Genomic DNA, 23,715 nt, shown 5'->3' with positions numbered 1-23,715 from the left:
TGAACTCATAATTTTTTATGGCTGCATAGTATTCCATGGTATATATGTGCCACATTTTCTTAATCCAGTCTATCATTGTTGGGCATTTGGGTTGGTTCCAAGTCTTTGCTATTGTGAATAGTGCCGCAATAAACATACATGTGCATGTGTCTTTATAGCAGCATGATTTATAATCCTCTGGGTATATACCCAGTAATGGGATGGCTGGGTCAAATGCTGTTTCTAGTTAAAGATCCCTGAGGAATTGCCACACTGACTTCCACAATGGTTGAACTAGTATACAGTCCCACCAACAGTGTAAAAGTATTCCTATTTCTCCACATCCTCTCCAGCACCTCTTGTTTCCTGACTTTTTAATGATTGCCATTCTAACTGGTGTGAGATGGTATCTCATTGTGGTTTTGATTTGCATTTCTCTGATGGCCAGTGATGATGAGCATATTTTCATGTGTCTTTTGGCTGCATAAATGTCTTCTTTTGAGAAGCGTCTGTTCATATCCTTCGCCCACTTTTTGATGGGGTTGTTTGTTTTTTTCTTGTAAATTTGTTTGAGTTCATTGTAGATGCTGGATATTAGCCCTTTGTCAGATGAGTAGATTGCAAAAATTTTCTCCCATTCTGTAGGTTGCCTGTTCACTCTGATGGTAGTTTCTTTTGCTGTGCAGAAGCTCTTCAGTTGAATTAGATCCCATTTGTCAATTTTGGCTTTTGTTGCCATTGCTTTTGGTGTTTTAGACATGAAGTCCTTGCCATGCCTATGTCCTGAATGGTATTGCCTAGGTTTTCTTCTAGGGTTTTTATGGTTTTAGGTCTAACGTTTAAGTCTTTAATCCATCTTGAATTAATTTTTGTATAAGGTGTAAGGAAGGGATCCAGTTTCAGCTTTCTACATATGGCTAGCCAGTTTTCCCAGCACCATTTATTAAATAGGGAATCGTTTCCCCATTTCTTGTTTTTGTCAGGTTTGTCAAAGATCAAATAGTTGTAGATATGTGGCATTATTTCTGAGGGCTCTGTTCTGTTCCATTGGTCTATATCTCTGTTTTGGTACCAGTACCATGCTGTTTTGGTTACTGTAGCCTTGTAGTATAGTTTGAAGTCAGGTAGCATGATGCCTCCAGCTTTGTTCTTTTGGCTTAGGATAGGTGTTTAGTGTTATTTTTCAACATCTGTTTGAGAAGGTGCTATTGCCATTTTTAGGCAATAACATCCCAGTTTAGCTTTCTTAACTGAAAGAAAATCTCCTTTACTTGTTTACAAGAAGTAGGGATGTTAGGATTTTCTTACATTCTTAGATCCAGGTGGGAGGCAGCAGTGATTTTAAGAGTACTGACAAGGAGGGCGTTTTCCTGCTTGGTTCCCTCAGTAGGATAAATCTGTTTTAAAATGTGCCAGATAGGTGGTATTATTTTTGTTTGTTTGTTTAAGACTTCAGTGATTCATCACTGTAAAATCCTGAATGATGAGGAAGAGCAGCTCTTTTTATGTAAAAAGAGAGAAAAAGTCTGTTCACAGTAACTTTCATTTAATTAAGTGGTGCTTTGTTACCTTGGTTTAATTTTGAATACCAAGGAATTAGAATTCCTAGTGGGAATCAGGCAGCTTTCACTTGTGTACTTAGCCAGTTTTATCAGTAGTGGAAATATGAAAGCAAGCAGGCAAAGATTGTACAAGCCTAGCAGGTAGCACAAGGTGAGATTTGTACCCCACATTGTCTTTATGCGTGTTTCTCCTTTATTTCATCATGAACCTAGAAAGTAGTAAGTAGTCTGTTCTTTTCGTACATAGCCACCGAGGTTACAGATTCTTTAAGGCAATGATTTTTTATATGATGTATTTAATGTGCCAGGCTTTTTTAAATGCTTCTGTTGCATTTTCAGGGAACCATTTGTATATTGCTATAAAGAAATCTGTCTGAATCTACTGTATATTAAGAGAAGATAATTACATGGTTTAATGACTGCATCTACAGGGCTTTTGGCACCTTGACAGGTTTTTGCATTAGTGTAATGCAATGCAAGAAACTCCTGCATATTTACAGCAAAACAGATATTGTGCCAAGGCCTCTAGCCATAACTGAAGTTCTTATCTGAGAAGGCAGTGTAGTATTGTGGTTTAAAGAATAGATTTGGGTGTCATATGCACCTGGATTTCAGTCCTAGCCCTGCTACTTGGGCAAGTCATAACTTCGCTAAGCCTTAGTGGCTTCATTCATACAGTTATCAAGAGAATAAAAATTTGATAATACATTGTAGATGTCTCCAATGGTACTTTGTCCTTATTAATCCCCTGCCTTTGAGTCTCGGCTGAACTGAGTGAGATTGGGCTATTAAAAGATTGTGGCTTCTGTCTTGAGTGCTCTCTCACTCTCATGGTGCACTCTTGCTTTCTTTCATATTCTCTTGGATTGCTTATTCTGGGGGAAACCAGCTGCCATCTCATTAGGCAGCCTTATGGAGAGGCTCACATGGGCTAGATTGGAGCTGGATATTTTGAGGCCTCTCAACAGCTACTGAGTGGGTTTGGAAGCAGGTCCTTCCCCAGTTGAACTTTGAGATGACTAGAGTCCTAGCCTACAACTTGATTACAACTTCAGTAAAGAACATGACCCAGAGGCACTCCTGTAACAGTGCCCAGTTTCTTGACCCATAGAAACTGTGAGATGATAAATATTTGTTGCTTTTCATTTTAAGCCACTAGGTTTTGGGATGCTTTGTTGCACACCGATAGATAACTAATACAGCACATAAAGAGGTCACCTGTGCATAGCAGGGAGCAAGTACTACCAATCAACAAGTATTAACAGTTAAAACAAGAAAAGGTCAGACTTAATCTAGCATTATAGGATTATTTGTCATGTAATATAAAGTAAGTTTCCATATGTGTGTGCAAAGAACTCAAGAATAAGACTTGTGGACAGTCTCTCTTGCTTGTTTCTGTAGATTGAAACACAAAGTGAAATATCAATCATTTGAGAATTTAAAGGTAGTATAGGAAGACAAGAACTTAAAGGTCATCTAACTTCTGCTAATATTAGGTTTAAATTGTTAAAGGTCAAAACAAAAGGAAGGATACATAGTAATTGACAGATATTGTTCTTTAGATTGAAACAATAGGATTGCTAAAATCTATAAAAGTTGAATTGATAAAAATACAGCAGAAGTTGTGTTTGTTACTTCAGCAGTAACCTAAATGATATATTTGGGATCCCTATGTTAATTTAATTTAGAAAAGACTATCCAACAGATTGTAATATTTTTATTATATCATGATCTTGAAAAAAAAAGATATAGGAAAAGGTTTTTCATTGTTTTGGAGCATGTAATCAAATTAGGTTGAAAAACTTTATGTGGCCTGTCATATTAAGATAAGTTAGCCTGCCTTGCCGGAATCAATTCATCTTATATTTGAGATAAATTGTTTATTTACCATTGAACTCTATAAAGTAGGATGTGGAACATATTTATTAATATGTAAATATAGCCTTATGGATCAGAACCCTAAGATAGGATTTCTGTGCAGCTACTATACAATATTATCCACCTTTGCTTTTCTCTAAAATTCTAAATCTATGGCTTTTGTATTTTAAGTTGTTTTGGAAATTTTTAGATTTTCTTTGGAAATTGTTGGAAACAGTTGTTACCAGAATTATTTTCTTTTCAAATTCATTAAACTTTACATATGGAAAGTTATAGTAGATTCTGCCCAGATGATTTCGTGAAGAGCAAAAATGAGTATTTCCATTTCCCAGTGGATTATATGGTAGTTTGGGGTAAAAAGGCAGAACTATGCAAATACAATGAACTTACTTTAGATGACTCAAAACAGAGAATTTACTTACCAGGCATCTTAAAACAAAAGAAAAAAATAGTTCTTTAGTTGTGGTCAAAAGGGTTTAAGACTCTTTATACCCATTTTTCATGCTCTAAAAGAGCATCTGTAATTCATCTTGTGCATGCTGGGAAGTTACACAGCTTCTTTATATGTTGACATTTTTGAACTATCTAAATAGATAGATGTGGAATATACTCTAAAGTCAAGAAGTATTCTCAAAGAATAGGAGACAGGAACTCTGATTTGAAGTCTTCATGGAATGCGAATGATGGCTTTGAATGTTGTGGTGAAGAGGTTAGGCCTAAATTTTCTGACGTTCAAAGTTAAGGCACCCAGCACTGCGTTAGTTCAAACCACTGGCCAGATTATGTGGAATATTTTAGAGTCCAAATTATTCTTAACATGTATTTTATATAAAACTATTATCCTGAAATTGGTTCAGAGTCTCTTTCAGTGATTCTGAGAAGTTCATAGAAAGTGAACATTTTTAATCCTCCATTTCCCAAACTTACTTGACTTAAAGGTTTTTTTTTATTTTTAATAAGCAGGACACATGCTGTACAGAAATGGCATTTTGTGGAACACGTTGTAAGAAACACTACTCTGATATATGAGGACCTTAACAATCTGGAAAATAACTGTTTGTTTCCTAGGGCTACTGTGGCAATTTACAACAAACTGAGGGGCTTGAAACAAGATAAATTATTTTCTCACAATTCTGTAGGCCAGAAGCCCCAAATCAAGATGTCAGCAGGGCCATGCTCTCGAAGGCTCTAAGGAAGTCTGTTCCATGCCTCTGTCTTAGCTTCTAGTGATTCGGCCTCCATCTTCACATAGACTTCTCCTTTGTATCTGTGTCTCTGTTTCTCTTCGTGTAAAGACACTAGTGATTGGATCGAAGGCCTACCCTAATCCAGTAAGAGCCCATCTCAGTTTACATCTTAATTACATCAGCAAAAACCTATTTCCAAATAAGCTCACATTCACAGGTGTGGGGGTAGGACTTGAACATATCTTTTTGGGGGACACAATTCAACCCATTACAATAATTATCTGTTGAATCGAATATCCCACTGTTCTCTTACAAGATCATGTGCTAGCAAGCTTGTGCAACCCACCTTATTTTGTTGTTTTTGTTCTGTTTTGTTTTGCTTTAGGTTTTTAGCAGCTTGAAGCCGTGGTTTTTAGTTTCTGTTTCTAGTGATAAGCAGAAAAGAGCGATGAGGAAGGGACTTTACTGGCCCAATCAGAAACAGAAACTAAGAACCCATGACTGTATTCTCTTCCTTGGACATCCCCGAGTGTCCCAGGACTTAGTCCTGTAACCTTTTCTCTTTTATCCACTTTCATTCCCTAAATATTTTTATCTGTGCTTTAAATGCCTTCTGTATGCAGATGACATCCACATTTTTATTTCAAGGCCTGATATCTCCCCTGAACTGCAGACCCCTATATCTGATATCTCCAACATGTCTGATAAGATTAGACAAATTTATCATGTCTGAAACAAAACAGTTTTCCTCTGGCCAACTCACTCCAGCTCCAGTCTATCATATCTCAGGATAGGACACTATTATTCAAAGAATCGCCTTTTATTTCTCTTTTCCTTTCATCTATACATCCAATCCATCAGCAACTCAAGTTGGTCCTGTCTTAAAATCCTAAACCTGAACTGTTCTTAAGCCACCATTGCCAATATTCTGGTCAAATTTATATCTTTTCCAGACTAAAAGTCTCCTAGCTGGCTTTTCTTCTTCCACTCTTGTCCCGCTACAGTCTGTTTTCCACGTAATAATTTGTACGATATTTTTCAAACACAAAGCATGGTCATACTCCTGCTGAAAACTCTCCAATGTCTTCCCATCAAACTGCAAACCTTTAGGGCCCTTTATGCTCTGGCCTCCATCTACTTCTCTGATCTCCTCCCCTACCAGTCTCCTCCTTGGTAATTTTGCTCCAATCTTAATGGATTTCTTACCAGTTCTCCATCAAACCAAGTCTGCACCCCCCTTTTGGAGTTTTTTCCTTGTGTTTCCAGCTACCTTGAGAATTTCTTTCCCCATGTTTTTAGATAGCTCCCTTCTTGTCTCTTTTCAAGTCTCTTAATTACCACCTTCTCTAAGTGGTCTTCTCTAGTCACTTTACCTATGAGTGGATTTGCTGGATAGCCATCCTAGCTCTTTGGAAAAATGAAGTCATTTTTAAGCATTAATTTAAAATATGTAGGAGTGTAAGTTGGAAAAGTAACATTGATAAAGGTAGATGTAACATGTTCACATTTCTTAGTGTATTTTGTTGGTAGAAGCTCAAAACATTGAAAGTGCAATTAGTACTACGTGTATTTGACACACACACACACATACACATACACACATATATATATTTCAAAACAATGAATTATATCTTTTTGGATGTGAACAGTCTTCTTAATAAACAGTCCAATTAAAATAAGCCAGATGTGTTTGTAATTGACTTTGAATGTTGCACTTTAGACCAATGTAAATTCACCATCATATTGCATTTTAATGACTGGCAAATAAAAAGCTAAGGTCAAGAGATGTTTTATTTTTCTTTTACTTTTGCAATGGCATGAAACACTCATGGAAGGGTAAATCTAATACATGAAATTATTAAGAAGACATGCTATTTCCCCCCACAAGCTTAATAAAATTAAAAAATTTAGTAAGTAGTATGCTTCTAAAAGGCTTTCAGCAGTTATACCAGCAAACTGAAGCCTAGTTGTCTATTTCAGAAACTTCAGAATTTCCAGATTTTTTCAGATATGTGTAAGAGCTGAATAGAAATTAAAGCAACAGAAAATGGAAGAGAAAACAAATCGGTTAGAGCTACTGTATTATGAAGAGATTTTAAACCCCATATCAAAAAAATATTTGCCACCACTACTCTGGACATAATATTTTTCATTACTGTGTCACAGAATACAAATCTTTGATTCACTTGGAAATGAAAGCCACAAATACAGAACTAAGTCCCATACCTTAAGGAGCAAAAAAGGTGAATATTTTGCCAAAATTCTTCTCACCTCAATAAAGGATAATAAGGTCATGCCTAATAAAACAGTAACTGTTGAAATTCAGGAATTTGCCAAGAACATCAGTTTGATGTATTTGTTTCAAAGAGAGGAATTCAACATCCTTATAAGAGAAAGGTTGTATGTGTTCCATCCCACAGCCATGATCTATGTACCATGCCCAAGAGGGACCCACAAAAGTGGAAGCTCAGCTTGGTGATGGCCCAATCTCTGTTTTCCTCCTCATACAGTATCGGTTCGCCTTGTTGCTTCTTAAAGTATTGTGCTCCTGTTTATTTAAAGGATTCTTACTTTCAGAGGCTCTGGGGAGGGAGTGGTAAAGATGTGAAGTGAGCCTTGGCAGCTGCCTAAAACCAAAACCTTCATGCCTACCATCTTATAGTCAGTAATTCCTTGGTGACATCTAACACAAGCAAGAGAAGCGTGTGGTGTGTTTAAACAGAAATCTATCAAACTTTTTTTGTCCTTATATATATATCCTCTTAACAAATTACAGAAATACGCATTTCGAATGCACGAATTCAGATTATTGTTACTTAGCAACAGAGGTTGAATGCTTGTTACACATTGTGAAATTGTACTATATTCCCTCAAAAGGAGAAAAGTTTCTCATTTATCTAGCTTCTAAAAATTCTAAGATATTAAGACATATTTGTTTTTAATGTATCTCCTGATTGTTCTGGGCGATTTGTGAAGGATTTTGAATTGTTAAAGCTAGCACATATGTTATATGTACACAAGTTATGAAGCATAATAGTAAAACAAACACCCATGAAGCCACCTCCAAACTGAATTACGTATCTCATCCTGCCAGATTCATCCTCCAAATACAACTATCCTCAGTTCAGTTTTTATTGCATTGTTTACTTACCTTAAAAAGAAATGGGTTTTTGCCTACTTATATGTCTCAAAATAATATACTGCTGAGTTCTGCTTATATTTTGTGCCTATGATAAAAGAGTTATGAGACTATCTGTAGTCTGGTCACTTCCTTCTTAAACTCAGTTTTCTTACAAATGCCTACTAATTTATATTCTTCTGAAATATTTTATATTGGCAATATATGATATATTAAGGTTTATTATAAAGCTGTAGTAATTAAAATAGCATTACATTTGTGTAGAGATAGGTGAATTGTTCAAGGGAACAGGATGGAGAGCCTAAAGACAGGTTCCTGCATATATGGAAAGCTGATTTATAATTGGAGGTAGCATTGCAAACTACATATTCTTTGGCTCATACAATTTCCACAAGCTATACTAGCATGTGTATACAGAGGTCTATGTTGAAGGATGTTCATTACAGCCTTAATTATAATAGCCAAATATTATGAACAATCTTAATGTCTGTGAATATAATGCTTTAGAATATTAAAATATCTGTTACATATATTATAACTATAAAATGAAAACTATGCAACGGTTTAAAAGGAAAAAAAAACAAGAGACACTGATCCTCTATAACACTGCAGTTGGGACTGATAACTTAGTATACTCTCTGGAAAGAAATTTGGCAATATGTATCACAATTTACAATACGCAGATGTGACAGATTTCAGTACCTTGAACATCTTTTGAAGGGTGTGCACTCAGGTTGTAAATTTTATTGCTTGAAAAACAACAAAAAAGTTAGAATAAACTTACATGTCTGTCAATGGGAAAGTAGCTAAATAAATTATGAAATACAGTTAAGCAATTTTTTAAAATGAGATAGGGAAAACTTCCAGTAATGGCAATGAAATAAAGTGATTGTGTGGACCCTCTCAAACTTAAGAATTATAAGGATTATAAGATGTGGACCACATATTTTTAAAAACCCATCTTTAAATGCTTAAAAACATCCAAAAGTAGACAGAAATCACTGGAGAATGGACTGGAACTGAGTATTGGTATATTCTTCTGTACTGTTTAATTTGGACCAAGTGCAAAATAATTTTAGAAGCTGAAAATACTTAGATTTCAATCTGTTTTACATATATTAAAATGAAACTTTTAAAACTATGACTTTAATCTCCCATGTATCTTTTAGATTAGGTTAGCATGCTTTGGTTCTTAGCATTAAAAGTACATCTGTCATTTTCCAGTAGATTGCCTTGTTTGATTGGGGTTATGTATCTTGATTCATTCAATCTCAGCAAATATTTATTGCTTGTCTAACATGTGCCAGACCCCCTCTAGATGCTAGGGATAAAGTAGTTAGCAAGACAGACAAGATTTCTGCGTACCTGGGTCTTACATTCTAAGATCTCTTTTGTTTAATAGTCTTATAAGCATAAGGTATGTATTCACCTGAAGGTATCATCCAGTAGAGGAAGAAGGAAAAAAAACTGTGAGGAAAAATGATAAGCAGAAATCTTACTTCTGTATATATAATAGAATCTCCGAATATTGGAATTGAAGGGATTCAGTATAGTTCAATTATTTTACAGGAGCATTTTGCTAAATATAGTGATTCTGTTTGTTTAATTCTTAGAATATTTCAATATTTTAGTCATCCAATTTTTCAGCCATTTTGAGTATAGTAGATTATGGAAGTATACTTTAATAGAGAATTATTGTTCGGGTTTGCCTTTGTGGGGGATGCAGGGGCTTGTGAGAAGAATGACAACTTTTACATAAGTATGACAAGTATATTATGAAATGGAATTTATTTGTCTTTTAATTCCTCCATTGTTCTGTAACCTATAGGGAATGTGTTTGCCTAGTTTTGTTATTTTTACCCTATGGGCAAATTTTTTAGGGCCAAAAAGTTTGAAGCTTTTCTTCTTATATCCAATAATGTTTACCATCCAGAGAGTTCTTTATTATATATAATCCAAATGATTTCCCTTACTAACCCTCTTGTTTCGTTTACCATATGAGTTTGCTATTGAAATATTAAAACATCCTAATAAAACATCTCTACCTTAGCCAAGGGACAAGAACAAAAAAAGTTTCAACAATATCAAATATTTTGTGTGTTGTTTTATTTTTTTAAAACAGAGTCTCACTTTGTCACCCAGGCTGGAGTGCAGTGGCGCAATCTTGGCTCACTGCAACCTCTGTCTCCCGGGTTCAATAAATTCTTTTGCCTCAACCTCCTAAGTAGCTGAGATTACAGGTGTGCACCACCATGTGCAGCTAATTTTTTATATATTTAGTAGAGATGGTGTTTCACCATGTTGGCCAGGCTGGTCGCAAACTCCTGACCTCAAATGATTCGCCCACCTCAGCCTCCCAAAGTGCTGGGATTACAGGTGTGAACCTCTGCACCTGGCCTCAAATGTTTTTTAAAGCATACTTTTCCCCAAAACTTTCTCTAATTTCAGCAAATTGTTTATCTCCTCCCTTATAATTTGTTCCACTAAACCCTGTGTATGATGTGATTATGCTGTGTTTCTGTGCTATGTACTTATTTTGTTACTTGCATCTGTAATATATTTGTGGACGTTTGGTTGCGTATGTACACTAAGAACTGGCATTTTAATACTATTTTATGTTTTCTGAAATCATTCTGATCAAATGTATGATATTTCTCTAATAACTGAGTAACAACATCAGTTATAAAACTATAATGATTATCATCTCATCTTAGATGATTTAGGCCAGAAAGAGTGACTTTACTGTCATTCAGTTTAAAGTACTATTTGATTTCCTAAATTGTCTCATCTGGAACGTTTTTTCTAGTGGGCTTCAGAGACATAATATTCTTTATCCTTCAACTCAGTATTTTTTTTCTCTTTCTCTCTCTCTTTAAAAAAATTAAACAGCTCGATCAAGTCATCCGCCAAAGAAGCCTGTCCAGTTTGGAACTGTTCCTCTCCTGTGCACAGAAACAGTTAAGTGCTTTAATAGCTACGGAACCAGTTGACATTGAATAAAAAGAACATGACAAACCCACACTGGCATTGGATAAATCATATTACACCTTCAAAATACACACTCTGAATTATAAAGATGTGTTTATTTTTTTTCCAAATCATGTAGAATTGATTTCCAGTCCAAGGATAAACCAAAACAATATTTAGAACTATCAAGTGATCTAATTTATTTTCTTTTGGTTTCTTCTTTACATTTACTGTTATTTTATTAGTAGTAGTAGTAGCAGCAACAGAGTATGATATGACCCAAAAGCCATTGTAAAGTGCCACATTACCAAAATTAATTAAGTAAACTTTATAGCCTGTGGGAGTCTATTATATATTATTTTGCAAAAGTAGTAAATATATTATTGTTTCATGATGACTCTTGATGAGATGCTAGAATGTAACCATACATTTATCTTATTTTGAGGATAGAAATAGCATGGATTTCAACATCATTTATTTATCTGTATAATTGGAAATAAAACACCGATATGATAGAGAATCATTCCGGCATTACCTAACCTCTTCTGCAGTTGGATCTATGTATTTTCATTGGTCTACTGAAAACAAACAATACAATTAAAAGCACTAAAGATTATTATATTAATTCAACTTTGATCTGATATATCACTTAAACTAAAGGGGTGTGTGTGGTATATGCTTGTTTCCTATTTCTGCTCTTTAAAGATACTTTGAATCAATAAAACCATTAGTCTACAAATCAAATTGTGAACTTAATCTCTAGAAAGAGAATATAACTCAGCCATTTATAGGAATTTAGGTTCAAGTACAGGATATATGAAATCTTTTCCCAGTATTTCAGAATGTACTTAATTCACAGGCAGGATGCTTCAATGCAAAATCATGAATATTTTTAATTCAAAACTAAAATGTAATTAATATGTATGTATGCAAATGTTTTATCTTATTTTCTGAAATGCATCTACTTTCATGGGCTTTGTACTTTTCTGAGATTTCTCAGTGTAATAAAAAGAGCTCCCAAACTTATTTGATTGTTACTTTTTGTTTTTTTTTAATTTCTTTAAAAAATATATTTTATTTTTTTTTAGAATTTTTCTTTCTCAAGTTGAAATTTTCTATCCTAAGTCGTTTTATCACACTACTCGAATATTTTAAGAACAAGATTAGCCTTCCTTATAGACCTGCTTGGCCTTCTAGCCCTGCTAAATTTTAATTGTAGATCCTTAGACAAGCTGCCTAACTAATTTGAGTCTCAGTTTTCTCATTTGTGAGGTAGAAAGAGTGATTTTTATAGGCTATTAAAAAAATAAATCTTGTAAAGTACCCCATATAGTGCTTGCTGGTATAGCCTCCAGTTTATAATAATTTCCCTTTCTCTGGAAATTAATCACAAAATACAGGTGTGAGTACCTACAAACAAGTGGCTAAAGCATAGCATTCTGCCCCTCTAACCTTGACTGACTGACCCACAGGTGAAGACCTGACCCCAAGTGGGCCTCTTACGAAAAGTCTTATGGTGACATCACTTCAGCTTCCTTACCATAGGGAGACAGACATGAACCCCTATTTCTGAGGTTAGAGGTGACCCCAACCCTTTTTTTCCTGAGTCTCAGATTCTGTGAGATACCTGAATATTCTTCCAATATGTTATATTGAATATTCCAATATTCTTCCACTTACTTTTTTCCCTTAAGCTAGCCAGAGCCAGTTTCTATTATGTGCAACCAAAAAACATTAACCAAAGCAGTCAAGCACAGATCCCAGCATGTAATCCCTGGATACTTGGCACTTGTTGGCTCCTCATTTCCTCTACCGTACCAATCCGCATCCAAAATGGGAACACTCTTTGATTTATTTTAAGGAATGTTAAAAATATAACTGAACCAAAGCCTCTATTGTCTAACAAAGCCAAGTAAATCACAGATACCCAAAACTATGAACAAACAGTGCCCTATTTAAAAGCTTTCTGTCACTCAGAATCTAGAGTAGAGGTTTAAACTCAGCTTTGCTGAATGCTGACTCACGTTCCATTTCAAAGGAGGCTTACTCAGTGATTGCTTTGAAATCAAAACCAGAACAATGTCCCTATGATTGGTGTTATTCTTCAGTGAGTCAGTTATCTATTATTATAACTTCTTTTTTTTATCTGACAATTAAACTGAACGGAATCAGGAAATGTTCTCTATATTTAAAAGAGTAATACATCTGAATAATAAAAAATGTATATATAAACCTGGAAAATATTTATAAAACTCCAAAAGAAAAGGAGACTTTGATCAAAGCACTCTGCCTCTAGTCTTCTGTTTACATACTAGTAAACAGCTCTGCCATATCTCCAAAGACTCTGCTAACAAAAAGCAGAAAGCCAATGTGTTCTGAATCCACAGGCTCCTTACTTGTAGGCATCACCATCAGCATCACAGTAAGTGGATGTTATCACTATATATGAGAGCCCACAGTTGTGACTGCTGGGCTCTTTTTTTAAGCCAGGCGAAACTAAAACTGTTCTCTGAATTTAACTGATAAACACATTTTTAGCACACCCAGTCCCCCATAATCCACAGGCTACTTGCTCACCAATCATTGGTATATATAAGTAGAAGGGAAAGAGCAGGTAGAATTTTCTTTGATCTGGTTTTGTTTTCTTACCCCACCTTCCCAAGCATTCATTCTCAACAAGTTGCTCCCCCTTAAATTGTCCCCATTCCTGGAGTCACTATATATTGAACTTTTCCTATGGAGTACTTATATAATTAAATAATGTTTTAATTGTTATTTATAATTAATAATTTGTGTTTTTATTTATGTCTGCCTCCTCCTAAGCAGAGAGACCACATCTGTTTTGTTGGTTATATCAATGCATTTCATAGTGCCTAGCCTGTAGTGAGGACTTAGTGTATAATTGAGTTAATAAACAATTGAATCAATCAATAAAACAATTATTGCACCTGCAATGTAATTAACCAACTAATTCCCAGCTAATAGATTCTGACTACCGCTTTAAAGGATTTAGCTAAAGTTGCTGTGTTTCTGAATGAGATCCTGTAAGAAAATTAACGCTCATAAAACAGTAAAACCTACTTTCTATATAAATCAGTAAAATTTCCGAAAACTCTAAAATGAACTCTGCATTTCCAGTGATGATACTCAAATGACTAAATCACATTGATTGAAATGTGCTACTCACATTTAGAAGATCCTCTAAATATAAGTAGGGAAGAACATATGGGAAATTATATGTGAAATCATTTCATATGGTGCTGAGAGGGGCCTAGCTACGAGAGTAAACAGCGTCTGCTTGAGAGGGCCATAGAACAGCATTAAACCTACTGGTCCGTCAGTTTGGAGTTGGAACACATAGGGAGCAACAACGTTTAGAGGACAGACTGAGTGCATAAAGTTTTGTGATCAAGAGTAGAAGATTCAGAGGGCCCAGTGGAAGTTATGTGTAAAGAGAGGAGAGGTGCTTAAGATTGGGTCAGATCAGGGAATGTCCAGAGCAGTGTGTGAGTCCTGGTGATAACGATGCCAAGAATATCTGACAGTATTTTTCAATTCATTTCTGACTCTGAATTGTGATACAAATTGGCCTTGTTGTGAGAAATACACAGAAATCAAGAAACAAACTTAGTCAAAAGGTAGGAAAATTTGACTCAGTCCTGGCAAACATTCGGTTCTCAGAAGTCTGGTAGCTGATTTAAAAAGAAAAAAAAAAATGAAGCCACAGAATGTACAAATTGCTGACTTCAACACAGCTCAGATACTGAGATAGATAGTAGATTTCTTGTGACAAGATATATATGTAATGAATTTTGAGTTTTGTCCCTTTTATTGAGGTACTTTTTTCTGAAATTGTTACAACCACTAAACAGCACTACATTTTTTGAAACATTTTTCCTATAATATTTTTTGGTTTTTTGCCTGATTAGCTGCCAAATGTAAATGTTTAATTCAACTCTACAAAAATGTTTAACACTTAGTGATTCTATTAGTAAGTTTATACTTACTGTCTCAGTGAGCTATTCTTTAAAATTCATTATATGTTATAATTTTATAGGCAAACTAATATGTTTTTATGATTCTTGGCTTTTTATAGATAAAAATAAGCAACAATACATGTTTTTCTTATAATTTTCTCTTTTTTTCTCATAAAGCAGGAAAAAACTTCTATACTCTGTGTCAGTTGGTTGTAGTTACAGAAAATGCAGTAAACTAGGTAGAAATATCAAATAAGATTTTTATAAAACTGGTCTATATGGTTCCAAGCAATCCAGATAAATAACCAGCTAGGGTCATTGAAGAGTAAGGTGTATTCACTTCTATGTGAATGAATTCAAAGTGCAACAGTGATTCTACTTAATATAAATCCTTTGATATACTGGCATTTCTGCACAGGAAGAATACTTGTGTTCAGAAATATGTGTTTTATGCCTATTCCTTAGAATTTTAGATGCATATTCTCAATTATACATATTAAATAGTCCACAGAGAAACCTAAAGTTCTGTAAAACTCATAATGCAGTGTTATTTAGACCCTAACCTCAAATGTAACAAGGATGGTACCCTCATTATTTTTTTATTCCCTCTTTCTATGTGATCTCAACTGATTCCATGGCTTTAAATAATCTCCATATGCTAGAGACCACCACATTTGTAGCTCCAGCCCATTTAAGTCCAGAGTCCTAGATTCAGCTGCCTACTTGATATTTCCACTTAGATGTGGTACTTAACATATCAAAAACAGTATTCTTCATCCTCACTCCACCTCTGCCACCCAAATTCTTTTCTCATGTGTGTCTTTTCTAATATTCCTCATCTCAGTGAATGTCAGCATCATCCCTCCCTGCTTCCCCTCCCCATTCCCTACACCAAACTCAGTCCTGTCAGCTCTACTCAAAATATATCCTGAATCCATCTATCTTTTTCCATTCATTCTGACCACTACCTACCAAACCAGTCTTTATGATCTCTAGCCTAGACTTTTGAACTGGCCTTCTAAAAGAGTACTTGCTTCCATTCTTGCCCCCAAGTATTCTGTATTATAGCCAATGATCTCCTAAAACCTAAATTTATTGAATCATTGTAAATGTAATGTCTTTATGGTAAAATGTATTCATTGTCTCATTCTGATTCCAGGAACATATACAATATAGTAGGAATAGATGTAAGCCATTTGTTGTGATGTATGTCACTGAGGCAGGGATGCTAACAGAATCAAGTCTGCAGATGATAAAAGTTCAACTGAGTTGAAGAAAGGGAGAAAGTAAATGAATAGTTAAGAGACATGCAAACCTCCATTGATATGTATGTAACCTCTTGGGAGTCAGCTGGCTTCTTTTTCTTCCCCTTTTCTTCTGTATGACTTAAAGTTTGACCTGCCTGCTTCTTTCTACTCTACTGTTAGTTACTCTCAAACTAAAGTTTCTCTCCTTGAAAGTTTACTTGGGAACAGAATTCAGTGTTATAAATATCCACACTCTCGTTCAGTTTTGATTAAGAGTTCCATTTGTGATGGTGAGAAATCTGGGAGTGAAAAAAGGACTCCTTCCTGTTGTCTTTTCCTCTCTGGCCCCTTTACCTTTTGGTGAATCTTTTCATACAGAATTGCATATACTGCAAAAGAATATGCAGCTTCAGGCTATTCTTGACATTCTCTGACTGAGTTGGAGTGTCGAGCAAATAGGAGCTTGGTACAGGGTAGTTAAGGAAAAGCCCAGCAGGGCATGAAGGCCCAACAACATGTAATTAGCCTCACTGGCCATGAAAAGTTTACTCTTGTCTCTTCTTCTCCCTGCTGTGTGACATCACCAATTCTGTCATCATGGCAAACACTGACCAAGAAATACCAGATAGGAAGCTTAAGTAAAATGGGAATGGGGTCAAGAGGGAGGGAAAATTGCAAAATCCAATAAATCTTAAAAGCAGCAGGAAAGGAAAGGGCCATTTTATTGCCTAAAACTACCTGGCTTAGGTAACAGTTCCAACATGTCCTTTTTTGAATAGCTGTTCTAATTATTATATATTCAGCTGATTAATAGGAGTACTTGATAGGTGGACTGTGTCAGGTAGCCTCAGGCAATCCTACTTCAACAAGCTGTCAGGGAGCCATGCCATGCTTCTTTATGACATAGGTGAATTTGATAGGCTCACTAGCAGAACATGGGATCACAAGGCTGGAACCATTCCATTTCCATGAAATAATTTAAGTAAGCCAATACAAGGGGAAGGGGTGGGAATAAAGGTCTGAGATGGTCTTTAGTTTTACATTTTGTGCTAGAGGTATTTTTACATACTTTTAAAGAATAGAGGGTGCCTGTATCTTAGTACACTTAATAAGAAAGAAAAATTATACTGTAATTGGGTATCGTCGTTGTCAATCATTTGGCAATGTTACCTGATAAAAGTTTCTGAGATGATGGAAACTCTCTCTATATGCACGGCCCAGCTTGCTTGCTCCTAGCTACATGTGGTTACTGAACACTTGAAATGTGGCTAGTGTGACAGAGGACACTAATTAATTTTATTTTATTTAAATTTTATAGTTACATGTGACTAGTGGCTACTCTTGGAAAATGCAAATATAGAGATTCCCTTGCCAGAGGGGAAGCAGTAACCAAGTTATTTCTCCTAATCACACAAACACAGTTACGTTTGTTTCCTTCCACCCCTCTTAAGATTGGTGTGTAGAGTAGGCATGTCATGAGTACAAATGCATGTGAAACACTTCAAGAAAAAAAGAAAGCTGAGAACCCAGTGCTGTTGATATATTATTTAATTGCATAATGCGTAAAGATTAAAGGAGACCTTACTGGAAAACTTTCTAGTGTATGATTCTTAGAGCTGGGAACACTTCTAGTTTAGTGCCACCAAGAAAGGATTTCTCTGATCTTCGGCCAAAATTATCCTAAAAATAGAAACTCGTCTATTTAAATTTGAATTTCTGCCTTGGTTTGTTTTTTGAGAGTTGCCTGGAGAATCAATATGACCATAGTTTTAAAGATTAAGCAGAAAATGAGTAACTGCATATAAAGATTCAGACTTCCAAAATGGACTTTGGGGAATGGAAAATAATGTCTAATTATTATGCCTTTGAAATTATTTTACTTACACCACCGCCCCCCCCCCCCCCAGTAATTGAATTTGTTGAGAAGTAGCTTTTCATTTAAAAAAATTACTGAGCTTGAATTATACCATGTATTGTGCTAGTCATATTACGACTAGTGAGTGCCTTTAACAGTTCTGTGAGGTAGATACCTCCTATTAAAGAAGAGGAAAGCAATGCTTACAGAGGCTAATTAACTTACCAATGATCACTGCCGGTTCCATACCAGGTCGGCCTGATGCCCATGCTTTTCACAAGGGCAGGTATTGCCTTTTGCAAGTAATAGTCACCTACTTATTTAAATTTAGCCACGCATTCTGTTTGGATTCACTTTTGTAATATATCTCCCACCAAAGGATGCTAATGATCTTTCTCAGCACAAGCTCCAGGCACAGCTTTTTGACAACCAGATTATGCTGAGTGGTATATCACCAAAGCTGCACTAAGCCCTCTGGCTTGTGAGGCATCAGACCAGTTTGTATGCTGGTGGGACAAAACTGTGGGAAAATCATTTCCCTTCTATGCCAAATTTCATTTAATTGCTATTGTTTACCTAGTGGGAAAAGACTTATGTTCCACAGCTCAAGAAAATCAATCCTACTTCAATACAGTGACTTAACCTGGAGTTACATTAGCTTAATGAAAAAAAGGCCTGGCTGAAATATAAAATCAAGAAATCAACTATAATTTAGCTAATATAATGTAACAATAAAAATTCTTCCAGAAGATTAATCTTCCCCAAAGCTCTAATCAATTCTTAAAATCATCAGTCCAAATCAGTAAGTCAGTGGCATAATAAGCATTATAATCCTAACATTTTCAAAGAAGAAAATTGAAAGAGTGAATAAAGTAATTTCATTCTGTCCTAAATTTTATTCAAAGAAAGAACATAACACAAAACCTGAAACTACCAGCTTCTTTCCTCAAATTTTACCTATTCATTGAAACTGATACAGCTCATCCATGATATCAGCATGGGAAACCACATCACATATTATTTGGAAATACATAAATGAGTATTGTTCCCATTGCAAAACTTAGAGATTTGCGTTCCTCCCTTTCATAACTTACCATAGTTCATCCAGCATGGAGCCAGCCTCCCTGGTTCAAGTCTCAAGGCTGTCATTTACCAGCTTAACATATAAGATCTCCAGTGCCTCAGTTTCCTCAGTTTTAGAAAGACGACAATAGAATGTACTTCCTAAGATTGTTTGAGTGCTAATACATAAAAAGCAATTAAAACCGTGTCTGGCCCGTAGTTAAGAGTTTATGTCCTGTATTCATAAAGAAACAGTGGCTGTTTACATCATCCTTACTTTTAAATTTGTCACTATTTTTGTTAATATTTTTAGGATTGATGATATATTATTTTTTGGCTTTTAAAAATATGTTTGGGCTGAGTGCAGTGGCTCACGCCTGTAATCCCAGCACTTTGGGAGGCCGAGGCCAGTAGACCACGAGGTCAAGAGATCGAGACCATCCTGGCCAACATGGTGAAACCCCGGCTCTACTAAAAATACAAAACTTAGCTGGGCGTGGTGGTGGGCACCTGTAATCCCAGCTACTCGGGAGGCTGAGGCAGGAGAATCACTTGAATCCGGCAGGCGGAGGGTGCAGTGAGCCGAGATTGCGCCTCTGCATTCCAGCCTGGCAACAGAGCGAGAATCCATCTCAAAATATATATATATATATGTTTGTTATATTGATTCGTTTGTTCTGATTGACAGTTTTCTGTTAAACTGTGTCTTACTTTATTTGAAGAATGTTTATGATGTATCATCTTCCAGCGAGATGTTCTGTTAGCTTCTAAGTAAGAAGCTTAGAATTCTGCAAAACATTTTCAGAGAGGGTGCATAAAAATAATGCTTTATTGCATGACTTTTTTTTTTTTTTTGGTGGCAGCAAATATGTTGAGAATTCTAAGATGCTCTTTCCTTCAGTGGTTATCTAAAAAGTGTTAAACTGTGAGCATCTGCCTGGCATGCAACCTTCATGTTTTACTGTTGTGATTATCCCAGGCAGCAGATCACAGGTATGTTTACCTTCAACAGACTTAGTCCCTTAATTTCTTCCCCGTCCTCCTTTTCCTTCTTCCCCAGTCTGCTGAATTCCTGTCTGCTATGAAGAGTGGTGACAAATACTAATCTGAACTAGACCACAGTCATATAAAGTCAGATTGAGGACTTGGCCTTGTATCAAACCTGAAGTGGAGGGGAAGGGTGGAAACTGCTGTCTTGTAAATAGCCACCCAGGGCGTAAGCCCTGAAAACATGTAAATATCACTATGTCCCATATGCATTATTTCTCAATTTTGTCATGCTACCTTTGCCAGCTAGTTTAACTGAGTATGATTTACAGTTATTTTATTGAACATTTTTTGACAATTTGAGTACAGTTCTGGATGTAATATTAAATCCTCTTCTGGCTCAGCAGATTGCAAAATTGCACGTTCTGTCTACACATCAAATCCTAGGTCTGGAGGGGAATTGCAGACTTTACCTAGTCCAGCACATCCAGAAAATACTGCATTTGAGCTTTTCCATAGCAGATGGTATTTCACCCTATCCTAAATGACATCCAAACAAGAAGATTGATGATATGATTAAAGACTGTGAAGAAAGGTTAAAATTAAGCTTGGCTTCTATTTCTTTTAAATTCATAAAATTTTTTCTTCTTCAAGGATCTCCAGCCAATTCCAATGGCTGAGCCAATAAGTTTAATCATACCTTTATGACTGAAGAGGAAACTAAATATGGTAAATAAATGTTAACAATTTAGTTCTAAATTGTTCGTGTCAACTTTATATATCAGGTTTGAGATTGATCAGTTTTTTAATCTATCTGGAATCTGGTGTTGAAAAGTCCCAGAAATAAAAGCTATTCTAAAGAAGTTTCAGAAAATCAACTCAATTCTTGTAACCTTCATACCCGAAGACTGAGTAATTTATAAAGAAAAAGGTTTAGTAGACTCACAGTTCCACATGCCTGGGGAGGCCTCACAATGATGGCAGAAGACAAAGGAAGAGCAACGGGATTTCTCACATGGCAGTGGGCAGTAGAGTGTGTGCAGGGGAACTCCCCTTTATAAACCCATCAGATCTCAAGATTATTCACTATCGCAAGAACAGCACAGGAAAGACTTCCCACAGGGTCCCTCCCACAACATGTGGGAATTATGGGAGCTACAATTCAAGATGAGATTTGAGTGGGGACACAACCAAACCATATCACTCTTTTATAGATATTTTGCTATGACCAGAAACCAAAGCTTTGCCTACATGAGTTTACATTATAATTACATTACATTATAATATTTTTCTAAGAATTCCAAGAAAAAAATGTAAATGGTCCAAGGAAGGAAAATTTGCTTTTTGTCAAACTCCCATTTGTTGAATATGATATATTTAACAATAAAATGAATATTTGGCTCAGAACAATACATTCTAATCAGCTTTCCATTGAACATGCCATCATCACAGTTTCTGTAATTATTTAGAATTCTTTATTGAGCTATAATTGACAAAGGAAAGATAGATTGCATTAAAATACTAGATACATGGCATTTAAAAGTTGTTTTAAAATAAGTTCCCCTTGATTTTAACGTAAGCTTTGGTTAGGTTAAATACAATGTTTTCAAACTCAGAGTTCCCCTCTGTAATCAGCATCTAAGATCTGATGTTACATTTATTATTACTAAGGAGTTTCTTCAACAATTCATTTTTTATGATTTCTCCACCTTAAAGGCTTATGATACTGTTATGAATTTCATAACATTATGAGATCTCTGCTTCTGGGACAGAAGGATAGATTGATCCTATTTCCCTACTCCATGGCAGATAGGTGGAGCAATGCCACGAGCACTGTGGGGCTGCAGGCAGAGTGATGTGTATCATGCCAAGCCGAACCATTTATTTACTGCTGCCAGACCCTCCAACCCAGAGCTCTCCCTCTGGGTGACAGTGGAAGAGGCCTTTTGTTGAGATTGTGGAGACACAAGATCAAAACAGCATCACTGAGTTACCACATGAAGTACACTTACCTTAGAGGGTCTCCTATATCTACAAATGGTTATAATTGAAACATCAACCCTTTTTGGGGTAAGTCACCAAGAACTGGGAGTTTTCTATTATTATAGCATAACCTGATCTGTCTTATAACTAGAAAAGATAAAGCAAACCTCAGGAGAACATCTGGCCTCTTTACATTACCATTCCTTCAGAATCTCTAGAGACCCACCTAAATGTTGTTGTTCCAAAGATCACATCAACCTCAACAACAATGATTATTTTTTCAATCTAATGTTTACATGCACTACACAAGATCACCTGGGATGCAAAGATGATCAGGATACAATCCTTTGCCTTCGGGTTAATATAAAAGTATTTTCCAAGGTTATGTTGAATCATTTTCTGTTGGGAAATTTTACTGAAAACTTTTTCCCTTTTTTAAAAATTTCTTAATTTGAAAATGGTGTGCACACGTATACACACACATACATTAAGAGTGTATGTTATATTGTTGTTATACATTCAGTCTGTATGAATGTTATAAACATACGTGAGTATATACATTTGAAGGGGTAGGGGAGAGAGAAAGATACAAGGTGCTACATACCTCAGTTTGTCTTTTGATAAATTCCAAAATCCAGACATAATAAATTTATAACCAGTGTAATTGTAACCTACCTACAACATCTTGCACAGAATAAAATATCGTTTCCAGATAATAGGGAAATCACATAACTCATTTCCAGCCAGTTTGTAACTGGTATTTTTTTTCTTTTTTTCAGAGTTGTTTGAAAGAAATTGGTGCAAGAAAAAATAGTTTTGCTATTACGTTATATTTACACTTAGTAGCAGTGTTTTATGCTAAATCAAATGCACGTCTTATTGAATTAAAGCCAAATAACTGCTTTTCAACCACACCTTACTTAGCACCTTAGCTTGCCTCTGGCCTGGGTATGCTACTGAGTGTTGACAAGCCCGTCCTTCATACTTCAGATAAATGAAAACACTAATTTATGGAAAAGGCATGTGTGACATCTGGGCTTTGCTTTTCTTCATTTAGTTTGATAATCCAGTTTTTAAAATTGTCAGTAATAAAAGGGTCATTATTAATGTTTCTATTCTATTTTTCATGCTAAAGGTTTTGTTGTTTTTAACCTGTATTATCTCATTCATCCCTACACACCTCCTTCAGTGGCTAATGGTGTTATTATGGTATGTATTAGGAAAGTAAGACTAATTAACTTCCCTGAGGCACACAGATATCGAGTGAACAAACTACCATCCCAACTCAAGTCCTTGCTTCCATCACATTTTTTAGCATCACAATTTTTAATATAAAAAAAAATCATTTGGCTGGGCACGGTGGCTCACGCCTGTAATCCCAGCACTTTAGGAGGCCGAGGTGGGTGGATCACGTGAGGTCAGGAGTTCGAGACCAGCCTGACTAACATGGTGAAACCCCGTTTCTACTAAAAATACAAAATATTAGCTGAGTGTGGTGGCATGCGCCTGTAATCCCAGCTATTCAGGAGGCTAAGGCAGGAGAATCACTTGAACCCGGGAGGGAGGTGGAGGTTGCAGTGAGCCAAGATCGCACCATTGCACTCTGGCTTGGGCACAAGAGTGAAACTCTGTCTAAAGAAAAAAAAAATCATTTTACTAATATTCCCCTCTCTAAAGTACTTCTTTTTAAATCACAACATTTCAAAACTCCAGATTCCCTTTGGAATTGCTAAATAACCTCTAACAGAGTTTCTGGAAGTGTAGACTATGGATTACCTGCATCAGAATTACTTGCTTGGGTGATTATTAAACATGCAGATTCCTGGTTCTCTGCCTAAACTTTTCAAATCAGAATCTCCTAAAGAAGCTTCAGAAATTTTTATTTTAATTTA

General features: G+C 35.8%; 1 protein-coding gene across 7 annotated transcripts in view; it reads left to right on the top strand.

Moving 5' to 3' along the window:
• CCDC91 (coiled-coil domain containing 91) overlaps positions 1 to 23,715 on the top strand; it is a 388,370-nt gene that overhangs the window by 346,502 nt on the left and 18,153 nt on the right. For 4 of the 7 annotated variants that reach the window (XM_008954274.6, XM_063593138.1, XM_063593137.1 and 1 more), the window contains one exon: positions 10,635 to 11,738. In XM_008954274.6, coding sequence (XP_008952522.1) covers positions 10,635 to 10,745 — 111 coding nt within the window. In that variant the 3' untranslated portion in view covers positions 10,746 to 11,738. Of the gene's footprint in view, positions 1 to 10,634; positions 11,739 to 23,715 lie in introns of those variants that run through there. The other 3 variants (XM_055095798.2, XM_063593136.1, XM_055095799.2) reach the window with 1 other exon arrangement.

Source organism: Pan paniscus, chromosome 10 (assembly GCF_029289425.2).
Source record: "Pan paniscus chromosome 10, NHGRI_mPanPan1-v2.0_pri, whole genome shotgun sequence".
NCBI lineage: Eukaryota > Metazoa > Chordata > Mammalia > Primates > Hominidae > Pan > Pan paniscus.
This window is presented reverse-complemented; position numbering and strand designations above follow the sequence as displayed.